We start from the raw sequence: 23,608 nt of genomic DNA, 5'->3' as shown, positions 1-23,608 counted from the left end.
TGATGGCATTTTTGCACCGAACTGTACATTTTATTGGCCATTGCTTCCATTAAAGTGGATGTAGGAAAGCTCTGCAGCAGGCAAATGTTTTACATTCCATATCGATACCCGATTATGGTTTCAAGGCAGGCTTCATAGATTTTGACTATATCCTTTATTCGTTTTCATTTCCACAGCCCAATATCCCACAAGAAACGAACGAAAACAGTTATCGACTGCTCCCAACTCTGTATGGCAGTTGGAAAATTAACGTTATAGCTGTTCCGTTACCCAGACTATGTAATTTTAATGACACTGTACTTTGTCATCAGGTCCCCAAAGGCATCAAGCTAAGCGCGCAATGTGAAGTGATTCCGGTACATAAAGTTAAGATGGGGTTACGTTAATGTAAGTAACGTGAGCTCCTCCGGGGACAGATCGGTCTGCAGCTGCAGCCACAGCCGTGTCAAACAACATCAAGTCACAACAGCGTTCAGGGGGAAAGATGGCTACCCGAGTCCTTCAGAGAGTGGGCAACGGCCTTAGGCAGACAAGAAATGGGCTTCAGGTGAACGGACAGGTCACGGTGGCCGTAAGGTTAGGAATTTGCTATTTGCATTTTGCTAACGCGTGTGTAAAAGTGCGACCTAAACTGTTTAGTTTCGCTACGCTGTCCACCAATGACAAAGTCCAGTATGCTATGTGGCTAAGCTAGCACGTTGGGTACGTGGAGAGCTCCGTGCATAAAGCATATAGCAATGTAGCTCTAAACCTGCTAACGGTCATGCTAATGCTAATGGATCATCCCCCGAATTTGAAACTTGTGAATTGACTTGTGGTTAGCACTTATCCTCTGTAAGTTATTGTTGTGTTAGCAGAGTTCTGGCTGCCACTTACAGAAATTATTTAAAATCACAACCGAGTTTCTGTCCCAAACTTCAAGGTCAAAGTGCAATGAATCTGCAGGACAGCTCTTGTTTTGAATGGTGTAAAACAGTAACTTGTGGCGGCGGATGTGCACTTCAAATCAAGCTGTAACATGTATACTAATTAAATAAATAAATACTCCGGTGTACTGCATATAAACATAGCCCTAATATGACAATATGACTGCTTTGAATGCATTATACAAAGTAATATGTATTTCACCAGCTGGCAAAGTAAGAAGTGCCTTATGATAAACAATTGTTGACACTGAACATAATGCTTGCTGGCGCTTATTTTAAAGTTTATTATCAGAAAATGAGAAGACTACTAATGTGAACATGTGGAATAATACTCTAGTTTTGTGTAGTATATACAGCTTATAACCTTCCCTGAGCTGGAGATTCTGTGCAATGAATCACTTGGATACTCATTTGTAGAAACTTATAATTTTGTTACTGACTGTTGTGTCAAGCCACCTTGTGCATTTTCTACTCACCACAATATTGGAGTGACAAGGCAGTTTTGATCAGGTTACTTATTTCATCACAAGTCAGCTTTGTGTCCGTTAATGGCTTAGCAGACACTTAATGCATACTTTAAACCGACACTGGAATTGTGTGGCTTATACCCCCATTAAAAAAATCAGCATAGTTTCCTACCAACATGTAGCATTAACAAACACTTACGGTCACCTAAATTAAATTGTTAAAGATTGTGACAGATATGCAAAGGGCAAAAGAAATGTAAACAGTACTCTTTGAGTTCTTTGGAAGACAGATTGTGGTATGGAGACAGTTTCAAATGTGAAACATCTTTCAATCTTTATTTGTTAGCAACATATACCCTGTTCTATAAACCAATACTCTAAATCTGCAATAAGCTAACATCACCTGATATACCTTGAGTTTAGTTCTACACAGAAATGAAACTGAAAGATTTTATTAATGCAACATCAATACAACACATCAAAACGTATAATGAAATACAATTAGTCAGCTTCTGAACACAGTTGTGACACATTCTTCACAGTTCATCAGGCTCGTTCCATTGGATAGGACCAGAGTTGCTCAGGTCAGCGTGTCTACAGTCAGAAGCGCACTTTTTTTCAGTGAGCAGTTCAGACATGTACTGGGGAAACAAAAGTAGAATTACAGTATAGTACATATATTTTGTAGGTGACACTTTCTGCTGTTGATCTTTTATTTCTTCACTGTGTAGCAGATGAAGTGCTGGTTTTATTAAACTTTGCGTTTTGTTTCACCACAGGAGCCTCTCAGGTTTCCGCGAAGACAGCTGGTTCAAGTCCCTGTTTGTTAGAAAGGTTGACCCAAGAAAAGATGCTCACTCTCACCTGCTTGCCAAGAAAGAAGACAACAACCTGTATAAAATACAGTGTACGTTTGTTTGTGCCTTACCAATACCATAATGTCATACTGAAAATGATTAGCCTTATTATGTGTTTTAAATGTTTTAATATGTATCCTAAAATGTAAACCATCTTGTCTGATAACAAGGACATGTGGTAGACAGTGTATTTCCAGCTCAGGTTTTGTTGTTTTCTTTCAGTTCACAATGTCAAGCCTGAGTGCCTTGATGCATACAATAACCTTTGGTAAGAATAGCCGTTCCTTAATTGAATTTATTCAGTTTGCTGGTGCTGGTTTAGTAAAACGTGCACATATCTAGCATTTAAGCATATTTGTGTGTCCTCAGTGAGGATGTCTTGCCTTCCATTCATGCTGACCCTGAATACCCGTGTGAGCTTGTGGGTACCTGGAATACGTGGTATGGAGAGCAGGATCAAGCAGGTGAGAACACACATCAAGCTTCATATCTGAAAGTTACGTATTTTAACACGTTTCAATGGCATTGTAATGATTGATTAGTAGTCCATTCATTTAACTAGTCCAAATATAACATGAGCTTCCTTTCAAAAGAGAGAACCTCAATTTAAAAACCTCAAGATACTAATGCTACAAAGAATAGCTGTTTAAGAAATTGACAGAAAATTACAACAATAACTGATAAAGTACTTAAAAGTTTCAGCTTTCCAAATGTGAGTATTGTGTTTGATTGACAACACCTCAATTTGGAGCCAAGCACTTTAGCTCACAGAATGTGTAATTAACCTTTTCATTGTTTTCAGAATTTGTTTCTGACTTTTTGTGATGTTTAAAAAATTAAACATCACAATAACATCTCAACAGCGGTTCAACACAGTTTAATGATGTTTTCGAGCTGGTGACGGCCAACTTTGTTGGGGGTTCAGTGACTTGCCCAGGGACACTTTGACTTGTGGTCAGGAACAGCGGGGCGCAAACTTCTGACCCTATGGTCGGTAGGAAGCCACTCTTCCAACTGAGCCACTGCCCGCGTTGGTACTGAACTGAAAAGTCATCATCAATTAAGTTAGTCTTGTTCTTTCATGGTTTTTACAAACAGTTTTACTACTTCTGTTGTGAAATAGAGTGAAGTGTAGAAGATATTTCAGACTGCAGTTATTGTCTCTCGTGACCTAAAGTGAGACATTTCATAAGAATATTGCAGTTGTTCTTCTCTGTGCCACAAATTTGTACTTTGTAACATTTTTATATTTTAGTTAACTATCTGTGAGTATCTTGCCTTATTCTTGGCTGCAGTGCACTTTGTCCTTGCGGTGACATTTGTCTTTGCCTCGGTTGTAATCTGCCTTGCAGCTCTCGTTACAGTGTGGAAACATTGGCAATATCGATAAAAATAATCTAAAGGGTGTCAAAAAGGAAATATGTGCACTGGATAATAATATGTAGTAATATGCTCTTGTTTAATGAACATGGCGCCCTTACTCTCTGAGTAAGGGGTGAAATAATTAGTCCTATTAAAAAAGTAGTTTTCCTAACTGACTTGTTGATCACTGCATACATATACTGGCTGGTACTATCTCCAGTGTAGTAGCACAGTAAATGCTTTTTTAAATGACTTTTGCACGGTGTTCATTTTAGTAAATTACTCTTCTTTCTTACTCTTTTCAGAGTCTCATATTTTACATACCATATTTAGAGTGGAAATTATCCAGTTTCGGAAAATGGAAATTGACAGAAAGGTTAATTGTTGATCACAGGTGACCTAGAGAAAGACACTTTTCTGTACAGTGAAAAGAAAAATAATCACTGTTTCCAGTTTCCTGGTTTTCTGCATATAGTTATCATTAAATGTGATCTAATCTTCACCAAATTCACAAACATTAACAAACACAACATTTCTAAGCTAATGAAATACAGTCATACTCTTTCAGATATTTATTTAACGCTCCAATTAAACATACAGATGTTTTAATAACTGGTTAAATCATAAGTTCAAGCATGTGCTTGAAGTGTGTAGGTGTGTATTAGACCTGCACAATGTTTAGCTTGAATTGTGGACCATTTTTCCTTCACACAACTGCTTTAGCTAAACCATTTACTTGCTGTGTCTGGTGTGAATGGCTTTTTTGAGGTCATTCCACAACGTCTTTAAGGGGTTGAATGCTGGCCCTGTTACATCACCTAGCTTCTGCTGAGGATCCTGATGAACTTGGGTTATTATTGATCATAAATAGTAGTTTACCCCTCTACAATGGCAGTTCTAACAGTTCCAGCAACAAAGCAGTTTCAAATCATCATGCTGCTGCCACCGTACTTCACTGGTTGGACCGATGTTTTCATGTTTATATGCAGCTGTATTTGGCCATGCCTTGGGGTATGTGTACTTCCAAAACAAATCTACCTTTGTTTCATCTGTCTGAGAATTTCCCAGTATTGTTTAGTGTCAAGGTGATCTGTGGCAAACTTCAGGTGTGCTCAAGTGTTGTTTTTAGAGAGCAATCTCTTCCTCTGTGGTGTCTTGCCATGGATACTCTGCTTGTTTAATGTTTTGCATATGGTTGATTCATGAACAGAGAGAGTAATTCCTTCAAGTCTTTAGCTCTTACTATGGTTCTTTTACCTCATTACCTCAATGAAGATTCTGCATTATGCCTTTGGAGGTGATACCCACTTCAGTGGAGAGTAGTCACAGTACCAAATCATCTTCATTTGTAGACAATATGTCATCTGTGAACTGATGAATATCTAAAGTCTTAGAAATTACTCTGTAAATCTTTCCAGCTATGTGTAAACCAACACTTGGAAAAAAAGACATCAGTGGATGCTGTTTGTGAATATCACACTTGCACTGTTTGAATACGTTTATAACTCAAGGTAGGTCCAAACCTACCTTGAGTTATAAACATACAGCAGCCAATTTGTTCATTAAAGACATAAAAGATCATGACTGTTTGTGTTGTATTAGCTTATACATACGTATTATTTTATGTTTGAGAGTTAGGTGAAATCAGATGACCAAATTATGCAGAAAACAAGGAAATTGCTAAGAGTGCCATTCATTTGTCTAGCGGCTGTGGTTGCTTATGCTAAACAACATGCCCGAAGCAGTAACAGACACCCAGAGATTTTTGAGAGCTATATTATTTTTGGCTCTTCTGCTCCTTCTATTCTAGTTCACCTGTGGAGATATCGGGGAGGATACCCAGCCCTCACCGAAGTCATGAACAAACTCAGGCAGAATAAGGTAACGGGTGGTCATATTAGATGAGTTAACTGGCAGGTGGCAACCTGTAGGCCGCTGTTTCTGGCAGTGCACCCCTCAAAATGGACCCACAAACCATTTTTTCCATTTTTCATCTCTGTGTGTTCTTTATCTGTACTATTACAGCTCTTTGGTTTGAATGTAATTGTAGTACAATTATCTTTGAAGTTCTATAGTGTAAATAAGGTAAGTGCAGTTGATGGACCTAAATGTGCCCTATTGTTTCTGTATTTGCATTTAAGGACTTGTCATCAGAAATTAATTTTTTATGGATTTTAAGAACATAACATTGTTCAAATTTCAAATAAGTAAAATATTCATAAGAATATTTCAGGTGTCATCCCACAAGAATGTTCTCCTACGTAAGTGGGCACTAACTATCAAAAAACAAATTTAAACCTGTGTAACTAAGATTATTTAAGATCTTAACGACACTTTACAATTCATATATGTTTTGCGATTAAACTGAACATGTTAAACATTACAGGAGGTGTATTTACTGCAACAGGACTCGATGCAAACCTCCACAAACAAATTTCAGTTTTTATCCATAGATGCTCCGTGTGCTTTGGGTTATCACTGCTACTACTGTTGACATAAGTTAATAAGTACAGTAATTTCAGGTGTGTACATTGTTAATACCCTTAAATTTTTGGATCACAGTTGATTTGCTGCAGCACATCTAGTTGACTTTATTCTTTGTCTTGCTATTTCGCCAGGGTTTTAATATTTTCTTAACTGTGTTTTAGTGGTTGATTGGCTCAACCAGATTTACTGAGTAATGTGTTTGTGTTGTTTGTCATTGCTGTAGGTGTTTATGGACTATAGGAACGAGAGGGGGAAGATGCTGCTGTCTCGCAGAAACCAGCTGCTGCTGGAGTTCAGTTTCTGGAACGAACCTGTTCCTCGTGCAGGACCCAATATTTATGAACTCCGTTCATACCAACTCAGGGTAACTATGGCTCTTCCATATATTATAAAGCAATAACTTACGATTATGCTTAAAAACACACTTTTGACAGGTTAATGCTGTCTAACACAAGAGTCCTGCTTTTTATTCTCTCTTCATTAAGGTTATGATGTTTAGTTTTTGTTGATACTATATGCTAGCGATTTTATGGTAATTTTAAAAGATGTGATCAGACTGTTGAATTAACATCTCTTTTAAACTATTTGTTCAAAAACTGAACATTATCACATGACGCGAGGGTTAGATTATTGTTAAATAAAGTACTGACTTATTTGTATATTTTTATTACATCTTTTATTTTTATCTTTTGCTGTGGTAAACAGTCTGACAACTTATTCTCCGCATCTTCCCCATCTTCAATTTCTTATTACAGCCAGGAACTATGATTGAATGGGGGAATTACTGGTAAGTCATAACTTTGTCAATTCAGAAATGTGTCAAATTTGATACATTTACATATTGAAGCTTAATAAGTTTGTGGTTATTATTGTGAGGTTTATCTTATCTTATTATGATCCATTAAAAATCTTCCTCACTATTATTTTATTGGTTTTACAGATTGTAGCAGAAGAATATGAGTCAATGGTACTTACTAGTCACACAATCATGCATTATGAGTAGATAGATACAATATATATCAAAATATAATTTATAAATCAAAAGCATAATTGACTTAATTTCCTGTTGTTATTATTATTTTTATTATTATTATTGTAATATTGTAATAAAATTATAATCACTGGGAAATTTGCCTGCTGATGTAATAAAACCAAATCTACATCTTTGAAATAATAAGAGCAATTATTGGGATAACAGTCAATGTCCGCATTTGACCTATAAAACCTAAAAATTTGTGATTTGGGTTTAATTGATAAAAACCTTCATCAACAAGCTTTTTGTTTTCTTTAATCTAACACGACTCTGTGGTGCTCGGCAGGGCACGTGCCATTGAGATTCGCCAGCAGAACCAGGAGGCAGTTGGAGGCTTTTTCTCCCAGATTGGACGCCTGTACACAGTTCATCACTTATGGGGTGAGCAGGGTCTCCAGATTTCATGACACCTTTAGTCATGAATTTGTACATTATTAATTTATGGTAAAATATATGCAAAGGTTCTATAATTTATGGGCATCACAGTTTTGTTAATGACAATGTACTCACAAAGTTACTGTGTTATTCCCAACATTTTTTCTTAAGTTACAGTGCAGTAGCATTGCAAGTGTCAATTTGTAACTTCTGCAAAATGTTGCTCTTTTTTGGGTGTAGTGTATGGATTTTTGGAAAAACTATGTTTCCATGTTTGTTTTTCCTGTTTAGCGTACAAAGACCTTCTGTCTAGAGAAGACATAAGAAATGCAGCCTGGCAACGTGATGGTTGGGATGAGGTTGTTTATTACACGGGTAAGTCTATCATCTTGTTCCTCTCCTCTTCACTTATGTAAGAAACAGTATCATCAAGATTTGTGCATGTTCAAGATTTGCCCACCAATCATAGGGTAGGATGTCGGTGTCCTGGGCAAGACACTGAAGCCCATCCCCAGCGGTGCAGTGCCGGCCCGATAAAAATTGGGGAGGGTCGCTTCAGGAAGGGCATCCGGTGTGAAAACTGTACCTAAATCAACATTAAAAGTGCACCTGTCTGACTTATGTATTAACATACACTTAACTGAACTGGTGATGATTGGACAGTTTCTGCAAAAATTGGATATAAGAAACACTGTTACTACAATCATGACAGACAATGAGAAATCTGATTTGCCCTGCCACTGTGTATGTTTACATGCAGTGTAATAATCTGGTTTATATGTAGACATACTTCAGATAATTAATTAGATTTCTCCTCAAGCCTGAACTAATTTTTGAAGCATGGTTCACAGATTTAGATTTTGACTTTATAGTGATTAAAAAAAATGCTGCAGACAAAATGGAGCTGTTTTCTTTTTTTTTTTTTGTGGCTCAGATTGTGTGTAAAAAGTTATTCAGTGTAAACAAACTTACGTAGACTTTAGGCAACTTTGTTAATTTCTCTTTTAGTTAAAACAGTAAATCTATATTATTTTATCCAGCCACTCTACCTCCACACTTGCTCTGCCTACCATTATTTTTCATGCACATGTGCTCTTGTGAAAAGCTAATTGGAAGCTCAGTTACACAGAATTCTTGTTCTCCAGCCAAAATCTACCTCAAGAAAAACCGGTTTCTCAAATCTCCTGCCCGGATGATAGTAACCAGATTTCGTGTTTGCATAAAATGCAAACCTCCTCTTAATTGAGAAAGCCGGGCAGCTACGAACCCCTCCCCTTCCTCCTGGCTGAATGTAGAAGTGTCGCTGGGCAAGAGCCTTGACCCCAGAGTTATTCCTAGTGTCTGCTATTTACTTGTAAGGCGCTTGAGATAAAAGCATCTGTTAAATGACTAATTATAATTGTAGTTACAAGCAGTCTGTATCTGCGAGGAAACACATTCAGTAATTGGAACTAATTGGATTTTGACCTGTATGCATTAAAATCACCAAGGGGCAGGATGATTATTATACAGTGTTACATCCTTTTATTTACAATAATTCAGATACTTTGTAAGGGAAAACTGCAATATGTTACAGGGCTGTCAGTAAAAATGCTTGGACACTCAATATTTAAAAAAGTCCATTACATTTAATAAATAATTTTGGGTTTGGGAAAAAGTCAGTGAGGAAAGCACATTTCCCTGTACAATGAAATTCTTCCTTTGCCGTCCACTGTGAATGCCAAATACAAGCAGTTAAAAAAGTATAAACCAGATAATAAATAGTAGTAATAGAAATAGAACATGGACTGTGTACACTTTGTATATGCAAAGTAAATGTGGAGGAATGACTGGTGTACAACACACATGAATGTCCAAACAGTAACTAAAGTGCAAATTGTAAAACATATGCTGGAGGTATAAAACCAGTGAATTCCCAATGGTTGGCTAAATTGGCAATGTCCAGTAATGCTACTCTGTGTATAGTATGGCTGAGAACATGATGTATGACACCGAAAATCTGTTTCCCTCTATTCTTACAGTCCCTCTTATTCAGAACATGGAGTCCAGGATAATGATTCCCATGAAGACTTCGCCCATGAAGTAACCACAAACACCAGGGGAAATTCTCAACAGCCACTGCAACTATCACACTGAGTGAAGCCAACTATCAGAGTGTGCACTGCCAAGGATGCTTCTGTTTTTCTTTACTCCCCTTTTCTGTTTGATCCTAGATGACATGGGCAAATTGATAATCACCAAAACCCTATTTGTTACAAAACTGTATTACTGATCTAATCATCCATCCACTCTGTGCAGACAAAATATGATTTGACACATGTCCTCTTTACTGTATTTTTGAGGAGTCTGATTTTATTTTTTGATTTTTATCATGATCTAAAATATGATCAGTGTTTGACTTTTGAGATACCAGAAACAGTTCTAGTGCTGGTCACGGCTGAAAAATATTTTAAGGTCTTTTGTAAGCTAAAATGACTTGCAAGCCCTGTTGCATGACAAGTCATACAGCCTCCAGTATCTCACAACAAAAACACTTGGCCCAGAATTCACTCCTCACTACCAGTATAAAAATGGAGAAGCTTCTCTAAATGTTAATTGGTAGGCTTTCAAATTCACAAAGAGAAGTGCTGTTTACCAATTTGTGTTTGGGAAGTACAATTGTGTAAAGTGATGTTGATTGTCATTGACATGTTTAGATACTGGAAATGTTCACCAGGTTTCCACTGCTTTAAGATTTCATTCAACTCACATATTATAGTTTGTATCAGAAGTGTGTTTGAAAATTGGATGCATAAATAGACTCAGTGACACGGTTATGGAGACACATATGGAAGACTGTTATAGAAGTTGACTAGCCACAAAATGAAGCTGGACGTGGATTTAAACAACAGTGTTTATGCCCAGTTGCTGGGTTAAAGATGTGCTGAATTCCTAGTCTGTCATTTTTCCCCATTTGAGTGTCTTCTGTTGAACTAACCATATCTTGAAATTGTTTTATAACTTTGACATGATGAAACTTCTGGTAGAACAGGTGAGCTAATGAGGAAAATTGCTTGATTTTAGCAGAGTAAATATCTACATCACCAATGTCTGTACACTGAGTGGTTTGGTCCATACCTATATCACCCAATTCATGTAAAGCAGTTAATTGTTTGCTCTGAGATTTCTTTTGTTTTGTTTTGTTTTATTGTCCAATTGTAGATAGAGGTAGTGGGCTTATTGATCCAGCCAGAGAAATGGTCAATCCTGTATCTGTAAATTAGGTAGGGTGTTCTAAATTGACAAACAAGTGGACTGGAGAGGCGTAATGTCTCCCTGTGGTGAATGTAAAATGCAGTGCTTTAATAAGATTATTTGTAGATACTGAACTAAACTTCAGATTAAAATTTCAAAACAAACGTTTGACTCCTTTTATTCAACCATGCATTGTTGAAAAAAAAAAAAAAAAAGCAGATTCTACTGTTATAGAAAATCCAGGGTCTGTCCGAGGATATTTCCTGACCAATCAGATTTCTTTCAGGGTGTGACTTATGCTGCCTTCACAATATGTCGAAAACGTGATAAACCCGTAGTAAAAAATAGGAATATTCTAGTAAACCTCAAATATTCTAAGAAAATTAAAACATATAAAATCAAACAAACTCTTAAGTGCAGTACATACGTAAATATGCTTTATAACTTTAAATAAATGCCTTAGAAGCAAGAGTGGGATTCAATGTTGAGTGGTTACAGCAACTACTGCATGAGTAAAATCATTGCTAACAACACGAATATTATTAATTTATTTTTTTTACAATTATGTGTCTTTATGGGGCTACGTCTCTCTTCTGCACAACCATAATTATGACACTGGGTGCAGTCAGTGGTAAATTTGGATCAACGTTGACAAATTTGACTGAGTCAAGTATCTGTTACAACAATAAACATCTTAATCTATATAAAGTGGCGCATACTTTTACCGGAAACTGAAAGTACATTGTTGCCATGCATTTGAACAGTTACAAAAAAGTACCCCACTGCAAGTACAAATTCATTCATCAGAAAGGTTTGAATTCTTTGTAAAATCATAATATAAGGGCAATGCAATGACTTGCAAATAATTTAAAAACAGTTTTGTAAACATTAAAAAATATTCAATTGTTGAAAGTGGGAAAAATGTACTGATATTGGTTAGTTAATTTAAAAAAAAAGATCATACTGCATGAGTGAAACATCCAAAAAGCGCATTATCCGAGCTTGTAGTGGTTACCTGAAGGCAGCACGAGAACACGTGCTTGGAGCCTTCTGGAAACCAACTCCCCTTTCGTGAGCGTCCGATCCCGAGCAGTCCCTTACGGCGATACTTTGTAGTTTTACTTCGCCATGTCTGCGATAAAAGCTCTGAACCCAAAAGCAGAGGTGGCCAGGGCCCAGACTGCTCTGGCGGTTAACATCAGTGCCGCTCGAGGGCTCCAGGATGTGCTGAGAAGTAACCTAGGACCGAAGGGGACCATGAAGATGTGAGTGCCGCCGGACCCTTTGTGCAGCACGCGTGCTATGCTAACAGCTAAGCGGCTAATGTCAGCGTCTATTCCACAAGTAGACCGTTTGCAGCTAGCGTTGTAGTCATCCTGTTATTACCTGTTTCTGAGTCTGATTGAAAAACTTGCCCAGTGTACGTCTTTGGCATCATGCACCACAAAGTATAGAGTCGCGATTTCAGGCCTTCAGTTGCTAAATGGATAACGGCGCATGTTGTCCTGCCCAGTCATCGTCATTATGCTTTTGACAACCTCCAAGCTAAGATTAGCATGTTAGCGTCAGCCGGTTAGCAGTATGCTAACTTTAACGTGAAAGGTAATGTCGGCTAGGAGAATCACAGTGTTTCTGATAGTGGCTTCTGTGGGACTACGCAAAGAGTTAGTTATTTGATCGCTGATCACGGGCTAATGTTAACATCACCTAACTGCTGAGCGACAGGAGAATTATTTCAGGAAGTTTGGGGAGATGATAGCAAACTGTTACGGTTTCCATATCCGTTAGTGAACACAGTTCATTCATGCATTTGTTCATATGCTTAAGAAAAACGCCAGGGCATTTGTCACTTTCTGGGATTTGGTTGTAATAATGAAAGAGATTTGGCTTTTGCTTAATTAACATTTACCCTTTGCCGGCTGTTTGGATCCACAGGCTGGTGTCTGGAGCAGGAGACATAAAACTGACCAAAGATGGCAACGTCTTGTTACATGAGATGGTAAGAAAAGCACTGGATCACTGAACTTGGTCTTTTCAACAGTCTTGGCTATTGTGCCCCTCTCTTCATTGTTGGTGACCACACCCCAAATGTGTGTGCGGGGCTATTTTAGGTAAAAAGATCAAGGGCTCATACAACATCTACATAAAATACGCAGATGCTCCATGAGTGTCTAAAGGATAGTGGTGTGAATGGCAGTTTTCATCACTACAATTGTGATCATAGCCAGTGAATATACACCAAATAAAGCTAGGAGTTTGACGTGCTATTTGACTACAGGTAATGTGAATTTAAAAAATAAATTGAAGTGCATTTTAAAAACTATATAAATCAATGTGTATATTTTTCTATCGTGGCACTCAGTAGTTGGTAATTTGATAAATGAATCAAGTATTGAAAACTGTCAGATACTAAAAGCTTGCATATAATACCATGACTGATTTACTTCAGATCTGATTTATTTTTATTAACTAATGGGGAAATATTTTGTGGAGTTGTATTTTTTTTTATTCCTTTCAAACCTAATCTTATTAATACCTAATCTAATTAACAGATTTGCAACATTATAAAACACATGTTTATGTCAAAAAGGACTGTGTGCATGGAAAAATGTGTGAACATGTTTAACACCTACAGCTAATGTTATAGTCTGTAATAAGTCTGCATTCATGTCTGTATCTGTTTTGCAGTAAACTCAGTCTGAGAAAGAGTTGCGTTCTATATCTTAACAAATTAATAAAGCCTATTGTGATACCAATCAAGGAATTAGTAGGAATCTTTTCTCAAGTCAATCTGTTAGCCTTTTCCAAAATACAGGAGCATGTCTTCATAAATTGATAGAGATCAGTTTGAAGCTATTGAAAGAGAGTAAATGGACTGAAAGAAATTAAGGCAGAAGAACTTGTTTCCCAACTAATAGCTTAAACTATTAGTTGATTTCAGCTGTTTAGTAATTAATAATTTTAGCTACTTTCAAGCTACATTTACAACTGTTTCTGCTTCTCAAATGGCAGGGTTTCCTTTATATGTTCTTCATATCTGTTTGAACTGAATTTCTTTGGGGTTTGCAGTCTGGGCAGACAAAGCGGGATCTTAAATTATGTCACTTTAACTGTGTGAAGGAGATTAATCGTTATTTAAATTAATCAATAGTTGCAGCCCTTTTTGTAACCTTTTATTAATTGTGAATCAGTTTTGCTTAAACAGCATTGTGATTCTGTTTAGACGTTGTGCTGTGTTTCATAGTCTGATTTTGTTTTTGTCACAGCAAATTCAGCACCCCACAGCATCCCTGATTGCGAAGGTTGCCACAGCGCAGGATGACATTACAGGAGACGGCACCACTTCCAACGTCCTCATCATTGGTGAACTGCTGAAGCAAGCTGACCTCTACATATCTGAGGTAAGTAAAAGCTTATGTCCACTAATTTCCAGTTCAATTTATGTTTACCAAGTGGGATAATTGTGTCTATCATTTGTGCAATTTCTTTGACATGGTGATCAGCTAATGCAATATTTACTAGGGCTGCCGCTGTCATTCATTCATTTATTTATTTATTTATTTACTCACTCACTCACTCACTCACTCATTAATCTCTAGATTATTTTCCCAGCCGTTATTGTTCCCTGGATTTCCTGCGGAAAAAAGACATAATCACCTTAAGTTTTTCACAATTGCACCAGTCTATCCCAAACAAAACTCGACCAACTATACTTTTAGAAAGCAGAAAACCTCACAATTTCAGTGTTAGAATTATTTATTATTATTATTTACACCCATATTTGAGTCACAGATTAGAATATTGAATGTTTTCATCAGATTTCATGTAAAATCACTGTTTACACATACTTTTAATGCTATAACTTTGTTTTCATGCTGCAGGGGCTTCATCCAAGAATCATTGCTGAGGGCTTTGATGCAGCAAAAGAGAAAGCCTTGGCTGTTCTGGAGGAGTTGAAGGTGACTAGGGAAATGGACAGAGAGACCCTCATTAATGTCGCACGCACCTCCCTCAGGACCAAGGTCTATGCAGAGCTGGCAGACCTGCTAACTGAGGTGAGGCATAAAAGAATGCATCTCAATTTATGCACTTTTTTCAGCATTTGACCAAACTTGGATAATTTTCTTAGTTTTCACTTTACAGCTGAACTACCACCTATATGGAGATTTTTTTTCATAATGATTTTAATAGATTGCATTAGTTTGAGCTAAACACTGACAGCTGATGATAGTTGCAGATAGCCAGGTGTGCTGCTATTAAACCATCTTTAAGGATCCAATTATTGTGATTAAACTAATAATTTCTGTAACAATTTTGGAAATATTTGGGTGTGGTGATGGCCTTTTGTCTGTCTGCAGGCCGTAGTAGATGCTGTGCTGGCTATTACTAAACCCAATGAACCCATCGACCTGTACATGGTGGAAATCATGGAGATGAAACATAAAACCGACTGTGATACACAGTGAGTTTTAAGACCTCCTGAGCTGATTCATCTTTCTGAAGACAGTGGTGCAATGAAATGTACAGGGGTCTCTGATATCTAAAGATAGCTCCTGCTTTTTTTTCTCAGGCTAATAAGAGGTTTGGTGTTGGACCATGGTGCTCGACACCCAGACATGAAGAAAAGGGTGGAGGATGCCTATATTCTGACTTGCAATGTGTCTTTGGAGTATGAGAAGACAGAAGTCAACTCCGGCTTTTTCTACAAGAGTGCTGAAGACAGGGAGAAGCTTGTGGTTGCAGAAAGAAAGTTCATCGTGGATCGTGTGCAGAAGATAATCGCCCTGAAGAACAAAGTCTGTCCCAACGGGGAGAAGGGCTTTGTCGTCATTAACCAGAAGGTAGGCTTGAAAGGGATTAATGCATCCGTATTTTAACTGCACACAGCACATATGTGGGTCCTAGTTTATAGAATAGTGCATTTACAGCATACAGTTTTATTTCTGCTTTAAAATCCAACTATATAAATGGGAAAACAGTGTAGCAGTCCTGTAAAATTATACATTTCTAAAAAATAAGCAATTTTGCTGAAACTGTTTCTGTACAGGGCCTCTGACATCCTGTTTGCAAAATACAGATCATCATGTTCACGTTACAGAGACTTATTTAATGTAATGTAATTTATTGTAAAAGCGTCAGACTTATTACAATAAATTGTCACAATTACCTTGTGAGTTTTTATATCAGTCTCTATCATTTTTCTTGTAGATTCCCATAAGAGGCTAAATAACACTTATTAAATTATATCTTAAATTTCTGTCAGGATCAGATTACAAGATTTAAACGTCATTTCTACATAGCCTCTTCATTTCTCATTTTAACATATGATAATAAGAACATAATCAAGCCTTCAAGTGCACAGTGAACACCCAAGGGTGCTAACGTGGCTCCCCCTGGTATCTTGTAACTGTGCTACAGTAAATCTGATCTGTACCTCTGCATTAGAAGAGTATTTTTCTCCCCTACATGTATTCAACAGATCAGAACAATCTTTATACTGAAGTACACAGTGAAATGCTTTTAGAACGGATCAGAGATTTTCATGCTTTTTTCTCTCCCCTCTGCTTTGTGTAGGGCATTGACCCATTTTCCTTGGATGCCCTCGCCAAGGAAGGCATTGTAGCCCTGCGCAGGGCAAAGAGGAGGAACATGGAAAGGTAAAAAAATAAAAATGTAGTGGCCTTTTCTGTAGAGTGTGAATGTGTTTTAGGACATTTTAATTGAATTGTATATTTCAGTCATGTTGATCTTCAGAGATCTCTTGTTTAGGGCCATAATTGTACTATGATTTCAGAGAACATCATGATCAGATCAGCGATCTGCTTCATGTTACCTTTTTTTAGCTAAGCCACAAGGTGGTGTCCTTAAGCCTGTTAAACAGGCAGAGCAGCCACAGCAGACCTATGAGGTTCCTGGTCCATGTAGTTCTACAACGTAACATTAACTAGCTAATTTCTGAACTGTGACCAGTTTGTGGCTGCCAAGTTGTAACATATTGCAGATCAAGAAAATTGTTACATGTCTGACCATGAGGAAACTTGTTGTTTAACTTGTGTCACACATTGGGGTGATTTTTCCAGTTAAAGTTCTGCTTATGGGTATGATTAGGCAGATAAAGCTGCTAAAATCAGTTTCGCTCAACTGTCTAAAAACTAAAGCAGCATTGGCAGGATGAGTTATACAGAGGATCTTGTTCTCTCTGCAGACTCACCCTTGCATGTGGAGGATTTGCCATGAACTCTGTTGATGACCTCACGCCTGAGTGCTTGGGACATGCTGGTTTGGTTTATGAACACACACTGGTGCGTATATATTTATTTCAGCACAAGAGGCAAATGTTAACACATTATGGCCTTTAAGTGTCTGCAGAAGCAGTAATTGTCTTCAATTTGGTTTGCAGGGTGAGGAAAAGTATACATTCATTGAGAAGTGTGGGAACCCTCGCTCAGTTACTCTGCTGTTGAAGGGACCAAACAAACACACCCTCACACAGATCAAAGATGCTGTGAGGGATGGTCTGCGGGCAGTCAAGAACGCAATAGAAGATGGTAAGATAGTAATTAACCAACTTTTTTCTCTTATGTTTCTGTCTTACTCACTTACTGGCTTAACATTTTACAGTTTTGTTTTTTTGTTTTGTTTTCTAGTTAAAAGCAACTTCCTTAAGTCCTCCCAGCCTTTGGTATTTAAACCTGACATGGATTAAATATAAAAATCACATAACCAAAATCAGTAACGGCAGCTTTTAGTCATGTTTCTTTATTTTGCTCATCTTGATACTGGTTGTATCACAAAACTACTAAATCAAATTATGGCTGGTTTATCTGTTTTTGCTTTTTCTTCATTAGTAATAGGCAGTTGGTCTTATTTGCACAGAGAACACCCAGGGATGCTAACGTGGCTCTCCCTGGTCTCTGTGTCTGTGCTAAAGCAACTCTGATCTTTACCTCTGCATTAGAAGAGTTTGTTCTCTTCTACATGTATTCAGCTGATCAGAACAAACTGCTGAAAATTCTTTTACCAGTGATTAATTTTAAGTTTAAATATACTATTATTGCTGCCTTATTGAGCTGAGGAGGAGTTACTTGTGTGTTGTCTGAGTATCTCATTTTCATCTGTCTTTTCAGGTAGTGTTGTGTCTGGCGCAGGTGCATTTGAGGTGGCTGTGGTGGATGCTCTGGTAAAACACAAGCCCAATGTGAAAGGCAGAGCCCAATTGGGTGTCCAAGCATTTGCTGATGCTCTTCTAATCATCCCCAAGGTTAGGAGAATTTACTCTCCCCACAGGTTTATTGCGTGTCTACTTTGTGTTACAATAATGTCTTGTTTTTCCATTGCACTACTTATAATATTCTTGATCTTTATTCAGACTGTGTCATCTTGTCTTACTTTAAATTACGCATCTTCCATCATAGGTCTTGGCCCAGAACTCTGGATATGACCCACAGGAGACTCTGCTGAAGCTGCAGACAGAGTACAAGGAGTCTGGTCAGCTTGTTGGTGTAGATCTCAGCACAGGTCAGAACAAGAGGGGTACTAAAAGAAAAACTTGTTTAGATTGTCTGTTTTGAAAGATGCCTGAGATGCATCCTCTGTTTTACAAAAGCTTATAAATATGAATATTAGTATATTAAAGCTTAAGTTCAAGTCGAGCTAGATGGAAGTTCAGATGAGACGCTGAGTCTAAGTATAAAGTAAGCAATATACAAATCTAATAGCGATAAATTTACAAAGAAAAAACAGAAAACAGAATGTTTGTACTTACTACTTAATTTCACAAGGGATTGTTCCAAATTATGAGACCAGTGTGACAAAGGCTGTTTGTATTTGTATTTATCTTAATATTTGATGCTGTATTTCAGGAGAACCGATGGTGGCAGGGGAAGCAGGAGTATGGGACAACTACTGTGTCAAGAAACAGCTTCTCCATTCATGGTGAGAGAATGTATTTAATAACTTTAATAAAATAGCTGTGGAATATTTTAGTGTCACCTTACTGACAAGGGTCTCTGTTTGTTTACAGCACGGTGATTGCAAGCAACATTTTGTTGGTAGATGAGATCATGCGAGCTGGAATGTCATCACTGAAAGGTTAAAGATTACCAGAAGAAGCTGCAGCTGTTAACATACTCACAAGGGATTAGTTGTTTACCTGATGGTTCAGTCAGCTTGTCCCCTCTCTTGGCACTCTGAAGCACCCCCCAGTCTGATGGACAGCTGTAAACACCACGGCATTTCATCACTGCATCTGTCAGAAACCATTGTTATGCTAGTAATGGTTTTTTTTCATGGATTTGTCAATGCTCCCCTCTGATTGGTTTATTTATGAGATTTTGTTAAAAGCACTGACCTCTGCCGCTCAGTTTTGTTTCTACTCATTAAAGAATTTCGTGGCTCTTGAAAGGTTTGGCTGTTTTGATTGCCTGTGAAAAGAGAATGGACCCCCCACCCCAAAAAAGCTGGAAACACTGTTTATTTAATTAATGAATGTCAAGAAAGATGTGGACTTTAATGTAAATGTACAGCCTGTGGTGGAATCCAACTTGTAGACAGCTGTGACATTTTTGGTACACTTCCATTTAAAAAAAATAAACAAATTTTCTTTGCAGTAACAACTCTTAAATTGTAATTCAAGAAAAAAAAGTAAATCACTGATTTTTGAGGATATTGTATTAAAAAAAATCCAAATAACAGGGCGACTGATGATGCTAAATACTAGGAAGTGTTACTATACTGAAATGAATGATATGGTGACAAGACACATTTTTATGTATATACTGTTGAATCAAACAGCAAATTGTAAAGACTTTAAAACCATAATTTTTTTCAGTTTACGGTAAAATACATAATCTATAAAACTAACCAAATTGCATTTGCTGAAGTTAGGGTTTGAGCAAAGGTCTAGTTTTCTAACATGGAAAATTTCAGTGATTTTATTTTTCCGGCTGTAATCTGGATTGTATTTTCCCAGCAAAAAGGATCCGTAATTTATCTTGTTTAAATTTATAGTACAACGTGTCTCTTCATACAGTTTTTACCTTTTACTAAAAGCGGAACCTTCTGTTTCTTATTTGGAACCGGTTTGTCGATGTACCACTTCCGTTGCGAGCATGAAATATGTCCGACAGAAACGACAAGCATGTATGTGGAGTTTAAGAAGTGTCCTTGAATTCTCCTAAAATTAAATGTGTAGCCTATGAATACAGTGTAAAAAATTATTTTACCTTAACCCGTCTTTTCAAAATGGACATTAAAACATTCTCCTTGATCTGGTTTGTGTTTTTACTCGCAGTGGCAGGTAAGAATTTAACTCCTTTTCCTTTCTGATCAGTGGTTATACCGAAACATAATGTATATATGTTTGTGTGCATCAATAAATACGACAATACAACTTTTCTTCCTGGCACACAGCAGTAGAAGAGATGTTGGATATACCCGGAGGAAAGATGTTAATGGGAACCAGTGCATCTGATGGGAGAGACGATGAATCCCCCACTAAAGAGGTTGAACTGGGACCCTTTAAAATAGACAAATATCCAGTTACAAATGCCGAGTTCAGGTAATTCGACTCTAAACTTGCCCCTAAAGGTGGATTACAGCGCAGATCATACGTCAAAAGCTATAAAACAAAACTGTCTTGTCTTTTGTTCACCACAGAGACTTTGTGAGAGCGCAAAAGTACAAAACTGAAGCCGAGACTTTTGGCTGGAGCTTTGTGTTTAAAGACTTTGTTCCTGAGGAGCTGAGGAGCAAAGTCACACAGAGAATTGAGGTAGTTTATTGCGATATTTGTTTTGAGAGGACGAGGACAGTGAGACATAAAAGTACCAACCCTCAGCATTAATATAAGGGTTTTTTGCGGTTAACACCTTAGTGCCACATTTACATATATGCAAACTGTTGTTTTTAACAATATGTAAAATGTGAAAACTCCCGAAAACAACTTAATCAAAACGGGCAAACAATGCCTGCATCCACCTCCTCAAATGTGTATTTTCCTGTTTTTATATGGTTGTATGACTGTAATTGTTTTGTATTTAAGCATTTGACGTCTGCTTGGGCCTTTGCTACTTGTAATAAGATTATCTTTAAGATTTTTTTTAACATTTCAAAGTCAAAATAAAAAAAAGAAAAAAAGTTAATGAATGTTTTAGTGAAAATACATATTATGTTTAGCCTCCGTATTGTAAGTATTTTGATGAAGTTTTAAACCTTGTGCTCTTGAGGCACACCTTGTATTTACTTTTCCTTTTGGATTTACTGTTTTCAGTCTGCTCCTTGGTGGCTACCTATAGAAAGGGTGTTTTGGAGACAGGTAAAGTCCTGTGTTTTACATTGGATTTCGTTTATTTATTTATTTTCTCCACTATTAGTCTGTAACCTCCCACTACACCTGCATTGCCCTGAATATTACCCATTTGACACACTGTTGTTCAGCCTGCAGGACCTGGTTCAGGCATTCGGGACCGTCTGGAATTTCCGGTGGTTCAGGTGAGCTGGAATGATGCTCAGACCTACTGCCAGTGGAAGGGGAAGAGGCTGCCTACCGAGGAGGAATGGGAGTGGGCCGCACGAGGGGGACTACAAGGTGCACAGATTACACATTGAAACTGTACACAGTAGGGTGCAAAAGTTCAACAATTAACTAGTAAATGTTCAATCATCAGAAGTACTAAAAATGGTCAAAGAGTGAATATAAAGTTATAGCAAAATAATGACAAATGTGCTAAAATTAGCACAACACTTGATAAATTAATTAAAAATTAACTTTCATTAATTTCTGATGAAGAAACATTGGTACTAGCTAAATGTGCATTAAATGTTATGTTGAGGAATAAAAAACTTTGTTTTACTCAGTTTTCCATCTCAAAATAGTGGGCTGCAAACCTTTGATCCCAAATGGACTGTACATTGTATGTGCCACTATTTTGTTAGAGTTTTGTTCATCTTGCCTTGACTGACACATAATCACAGCATGATTTATTTTACATTGACGATTCTGCTCAGTCTGTGTCATGGAAAAGGCAGCTCTTTGCACTCAGACAAGGGTTTACCTAAGCTGCCCTTTATATCCTCTTTCACACATTGTTCACCTGAGAAATGTCTTCATGGATCACACAAAAAAAGGAGAAACTATTCCACCTTGCACAGTAATTAGTGTCTAACTTCATTATTTGTCATTGTCTGACTGTTTTCTGCCTCTGGTTTTTTAGGTCGCACATATCCATGGGGAAATAAGTTCCAGGCCAACAGAACCAACCTGTGGCAGGTTAGCGTAGTACAGTGAGGCCTACTAGGGTTAGGTCACTATTGTTGTTGTTTTTTTAAACTCACACTTGCACCATATTATATATATGTGTTAGTTTTTGACTTGTGTCTATTGATAACTATGCTGCTGTATTATGCTAAATTTACAGTAAGCTGCATCCATCCATCTATTATCTGTAACCCCTTACCCTATTCGAGTCGTGGGTCTTTTGTATTTTGTCATGCTCCAACATAAAAATATATTCACATCGTAGTGTATGAAATATGCAAAAACCCACTTTCCACTAACAAACAGCTAAGACATTTTTTCCCTATGTTTTAGGGATTGTTTCCAGATGGAGACACTGCAGAAGATGGATACCATGGCATCTCTCCTGTTACAGCATTTCCTCCTCAAAACAAATATGGTATTTGCCCCATAGTAAGAACAAACCAAACAGTTTGATGATATGAGATTAGACGGGCTTTATTGCAACATACTATTAGGACACTTGTTTGTCTGAAGCAATAAACAGATAATATGTCTTGAAAGTTTCTAACTTAAATAAATGTATGTAGGTCAAAGGAAAACAAATGTGTGAAATATGATCAAGGTGTATTCCCTACTATGGGTTTTTATTATCACAAAGCAATGTTCATTCTTCCTGCAGGTCTTTATGACATGATGGGAAATACATGGGAATGGACCTCTACACCCTTTTCTGGAGCACAACCGATGTATGTCCTGCGTGGGGCCTCCTGGATAGACACGGTGGATGGTTCAGCCAATCACAAGGCTCAAATTACAACCAGGTGATCTAGTTTGGGATTCTGAGCCTACAGAGTAACTTTACAGCATTCGTGACTGACGTACGGTTATGATTCTGTGTCCTGCAGGATGGGCAACACTCCAGACTCTGCCTCTGATAACCTGGGATTCAGGTGTGCTGCCAACAATGGACAGAAACAAGGGAAGAAAAAAGAAAAAACAGAACTGTAGCAACAAGAAAGTCAAAAAATATTGAGTAATGGAAAGTGATGTCCATTTATGGCAATGGCAACTGAGGTCTTAACAAGGGATCTGATCGCAAAGAATAAGAACAAAAGCAAGGGACCAACAAAATATTAATTATTGATGAAGTGAGTTTAGAGACAAACCGGTTATATCTCCTGTGGAGAACTTTGATTTTTATTTTTCAAAGTTGAAGTTAAATATAATGTTACTAATACATTACATTAAAAAATAAATACTTAAAAGAAAGTTTCCTCTTATTTTTTCATAATGTAATGTAGTTCACACAACAAAATAATAATAATATAATCTTACCCATCTAATCGAATACGCTATCTCATTGAATTTAACCAGAAGGAAAAGGACACACTGTGACTGTCAGCATCGGTGCTCTTCCTTCCTCATGCTGTGTCTGTCTTTTGTTCGGTGTTTTTTATGTGACTGGAGAGTGAATTAGTCCGATGGTTTAGTTTCAGCCTCTTCTAATCCTGCCTTTGTCTTTTTGTTTACTCTCTCATCATGGGAATCAGGTTGAGTGGACTGATTCTGAACAATGCTTATGCAAAGTTTAATTGTCACGTTTCCCAGCTTTGCTTCTGTGCTTAAGA

The 23,608-nt window shown here is 37.4% G+C and overlaps 3 protein-coding genes and 2 non-coding genes across 5 annotated transcripts; all 5 read left to right on the top strand.

Annotated features, from left to right (window-relative positions):
- Positions 1-135: 135 nt before the first annotated feature.
- On the top strand, positions 136-10,903 carry LOC137108094 (protein NipSnap homolog 2-like). Its single transcript, XM_067492403.1, has 10 exons — positions 136-576; positions 2,173-2,300; positions 2,473-2,518; positions 2,620-2,714; positions 5,423-5,493; positions 6,323-6,463; positions 6,855-6,886; positions 7,419-7,513; positions 7,799-7,882; positions 9,529-10,903. The coding sequence occupies exons 1-10, from the start codon at positions 485-487 to the stop codon at positions 9,591-9,593; spliced, it is 849 nt and encodes a 282-aa protein (XP_067348504.1). The 5' UTR covers positions 136-484; the 3' UTR covers positions 9,594-10,903.
- An 887-nt stretch (positions 10,904-11,790) lies between these two features.
- Positions 11,791-19,144, top strand: cct6a (chaperonin containing TCP1, subunit 6A (zeta 1)). Its single transcript, XM_067492397.1, has 13 exons — positions 11,791-12,006; positions 12,677-12,740; positions 14,008-14,142; positions 14,623-14,796; positions 15,100-15,203; positions 15,312-15,582; positions 16,316-16,398; positions 16,947-17,043; positions 17,142-17,289; positions 17,869-18,002; positions 18,157-18,259; positions 18,604-18,676; positions 18,765-19,144. The coding sequence occupies exons 1-13, from the start codon at positions 11,870-11,872 to the stop codon at positions 18,835-18,837; spliced, it is 1,596 nt and encodes a 531-aa protein (XP_067348498.1). The 5' UTR covers positions 11,791-11,869; the 3' UTR covers positions 18,838-19,144.
- Positions 16,096-16,232, top strand: LOC137108322 (small nucleolar RNA SNORA22). Its single transcript, XR_010912184.1, has one exon. It is a non-coding gene; the product is annotated as a small nucleolar RNA SNORA22 (small nucleolar RNA).
- LOC137108321 (small nucleolar RNA SNORA22) lies at positions 17,610-17,744 on the top strand. Its single transcript, XR_010912183.1, has one exon. It is a non-coding gene; the product is annotated as a small nucleolar RNA SNORA22 (small nucleolar RNA).
- Positions 19,145-19,301: 157 nt separating the features above from the next.
- sumf2 (sulfatase modifying factor 2) lies at positions 19,302-23,068 on the top strand. The gene is made up of 9 exons (XM_067492402.1): positions 19,302-20,039; positions 20,153-20,300; positions 20,399-20,513; positions 21,012-21,056; positions 21,179-21,329; positions 21,955-22,010; positions 22,332-22,416; positions 22,660-22,801; positions 22,886-23,068. Exons 1-9 carry the CDS (start codon positions 19,985-19,987, stop codon positions 22,986-22,988), a joined length of 900 nt encoding a protein of 299 aa, XP_067348503.1. The 5' UTR covers positions 19,302-19,984; the 3' UTR covers positions 22,989-23,068.
- The last annotated feature ends 540 nt before the right edge of the window (positions 23,069-23,608 follow it).

This window comes from Channa argus, chromosome 22 (assembly GCF_033026475.1).
Source record: "Channa argus isolate prfri chromosome 22, Channa argus male v1.0, whole genome shotgun sequence".
Lineage (NCBI taxonomy): Eukaryota > Metazoa > Chordata > Actinopteri > Anabantiformes > Channidae > Channa > Channa argus.
This window is presented reverse-complemented; position numbering and strand designations above follow the sequence as displayed.

Bases quoted from the DNA above. Each gene is read 5' to 3' on its own strand.
- LOC137108094 (XM_067492403.1), top strand. From the start codon at position 485: ATGGCTACCCGAGTCCTTCAGAGAGTGGGCAACGGCCTTAGGCAGACA. The intron at 577-2,172 runs GTTAGGAATTTG...GTTTCACCACAG, and splicing joins CAGGTCACGGTGGCCGTAAG to GAGCCTCTCAGGTTTCCGCG. The intron at 6,464-6,854 runs GTAACTATGGCT...TTCTTATTACAG, and splicing joins TCCGTTCATACCAACTCAGG to CCAGGAACTATGATTGAATG.
- cct6a (XM_067492397.1), top strand. From the start codon at position 11,870: ATGTCTGCGATAAAAGCTCTGAACCCAAAAGCAGAGGTGGCCAGGGCC. The intron at 14,797-15,099 runs GTGAGGCATAAA...GTCTGTCTGCAG, and splicing joins TGGCAGACCTGCTAACTGAG to GCCGTAGTAGATGCTGTGCT. The intron at 16,399-16,946 runs GTAAAAAAATAA...TTCTCTCTGCAG, and splicing joins AAGAGGAGGAACATGGAAAG to ACTCACCCTTGCATGTGGAG.
- sumf2 (XM_067492402.1), top strand. From the start codon at position 19,985: ATGGACATTAAAACATTCTCCTTGATCTGGTTTGTGTTTTTACTCGCA. The intron at 20,040-20,152 runs GTAAGAATTTAA...CCTGGCACACAG, and splicing joins GTTTTTACTCGCAGTGGCAG to CAGTAGAAGAGATGTTGGAT. The intron at 21,057-21,178 runs GTAAAGTCCTGT...ACTGTTGTTCAG, and splicing joins AAAGGGTGTTTTGGAGACAG to CCTGCAGGACCTGGTTCAGG.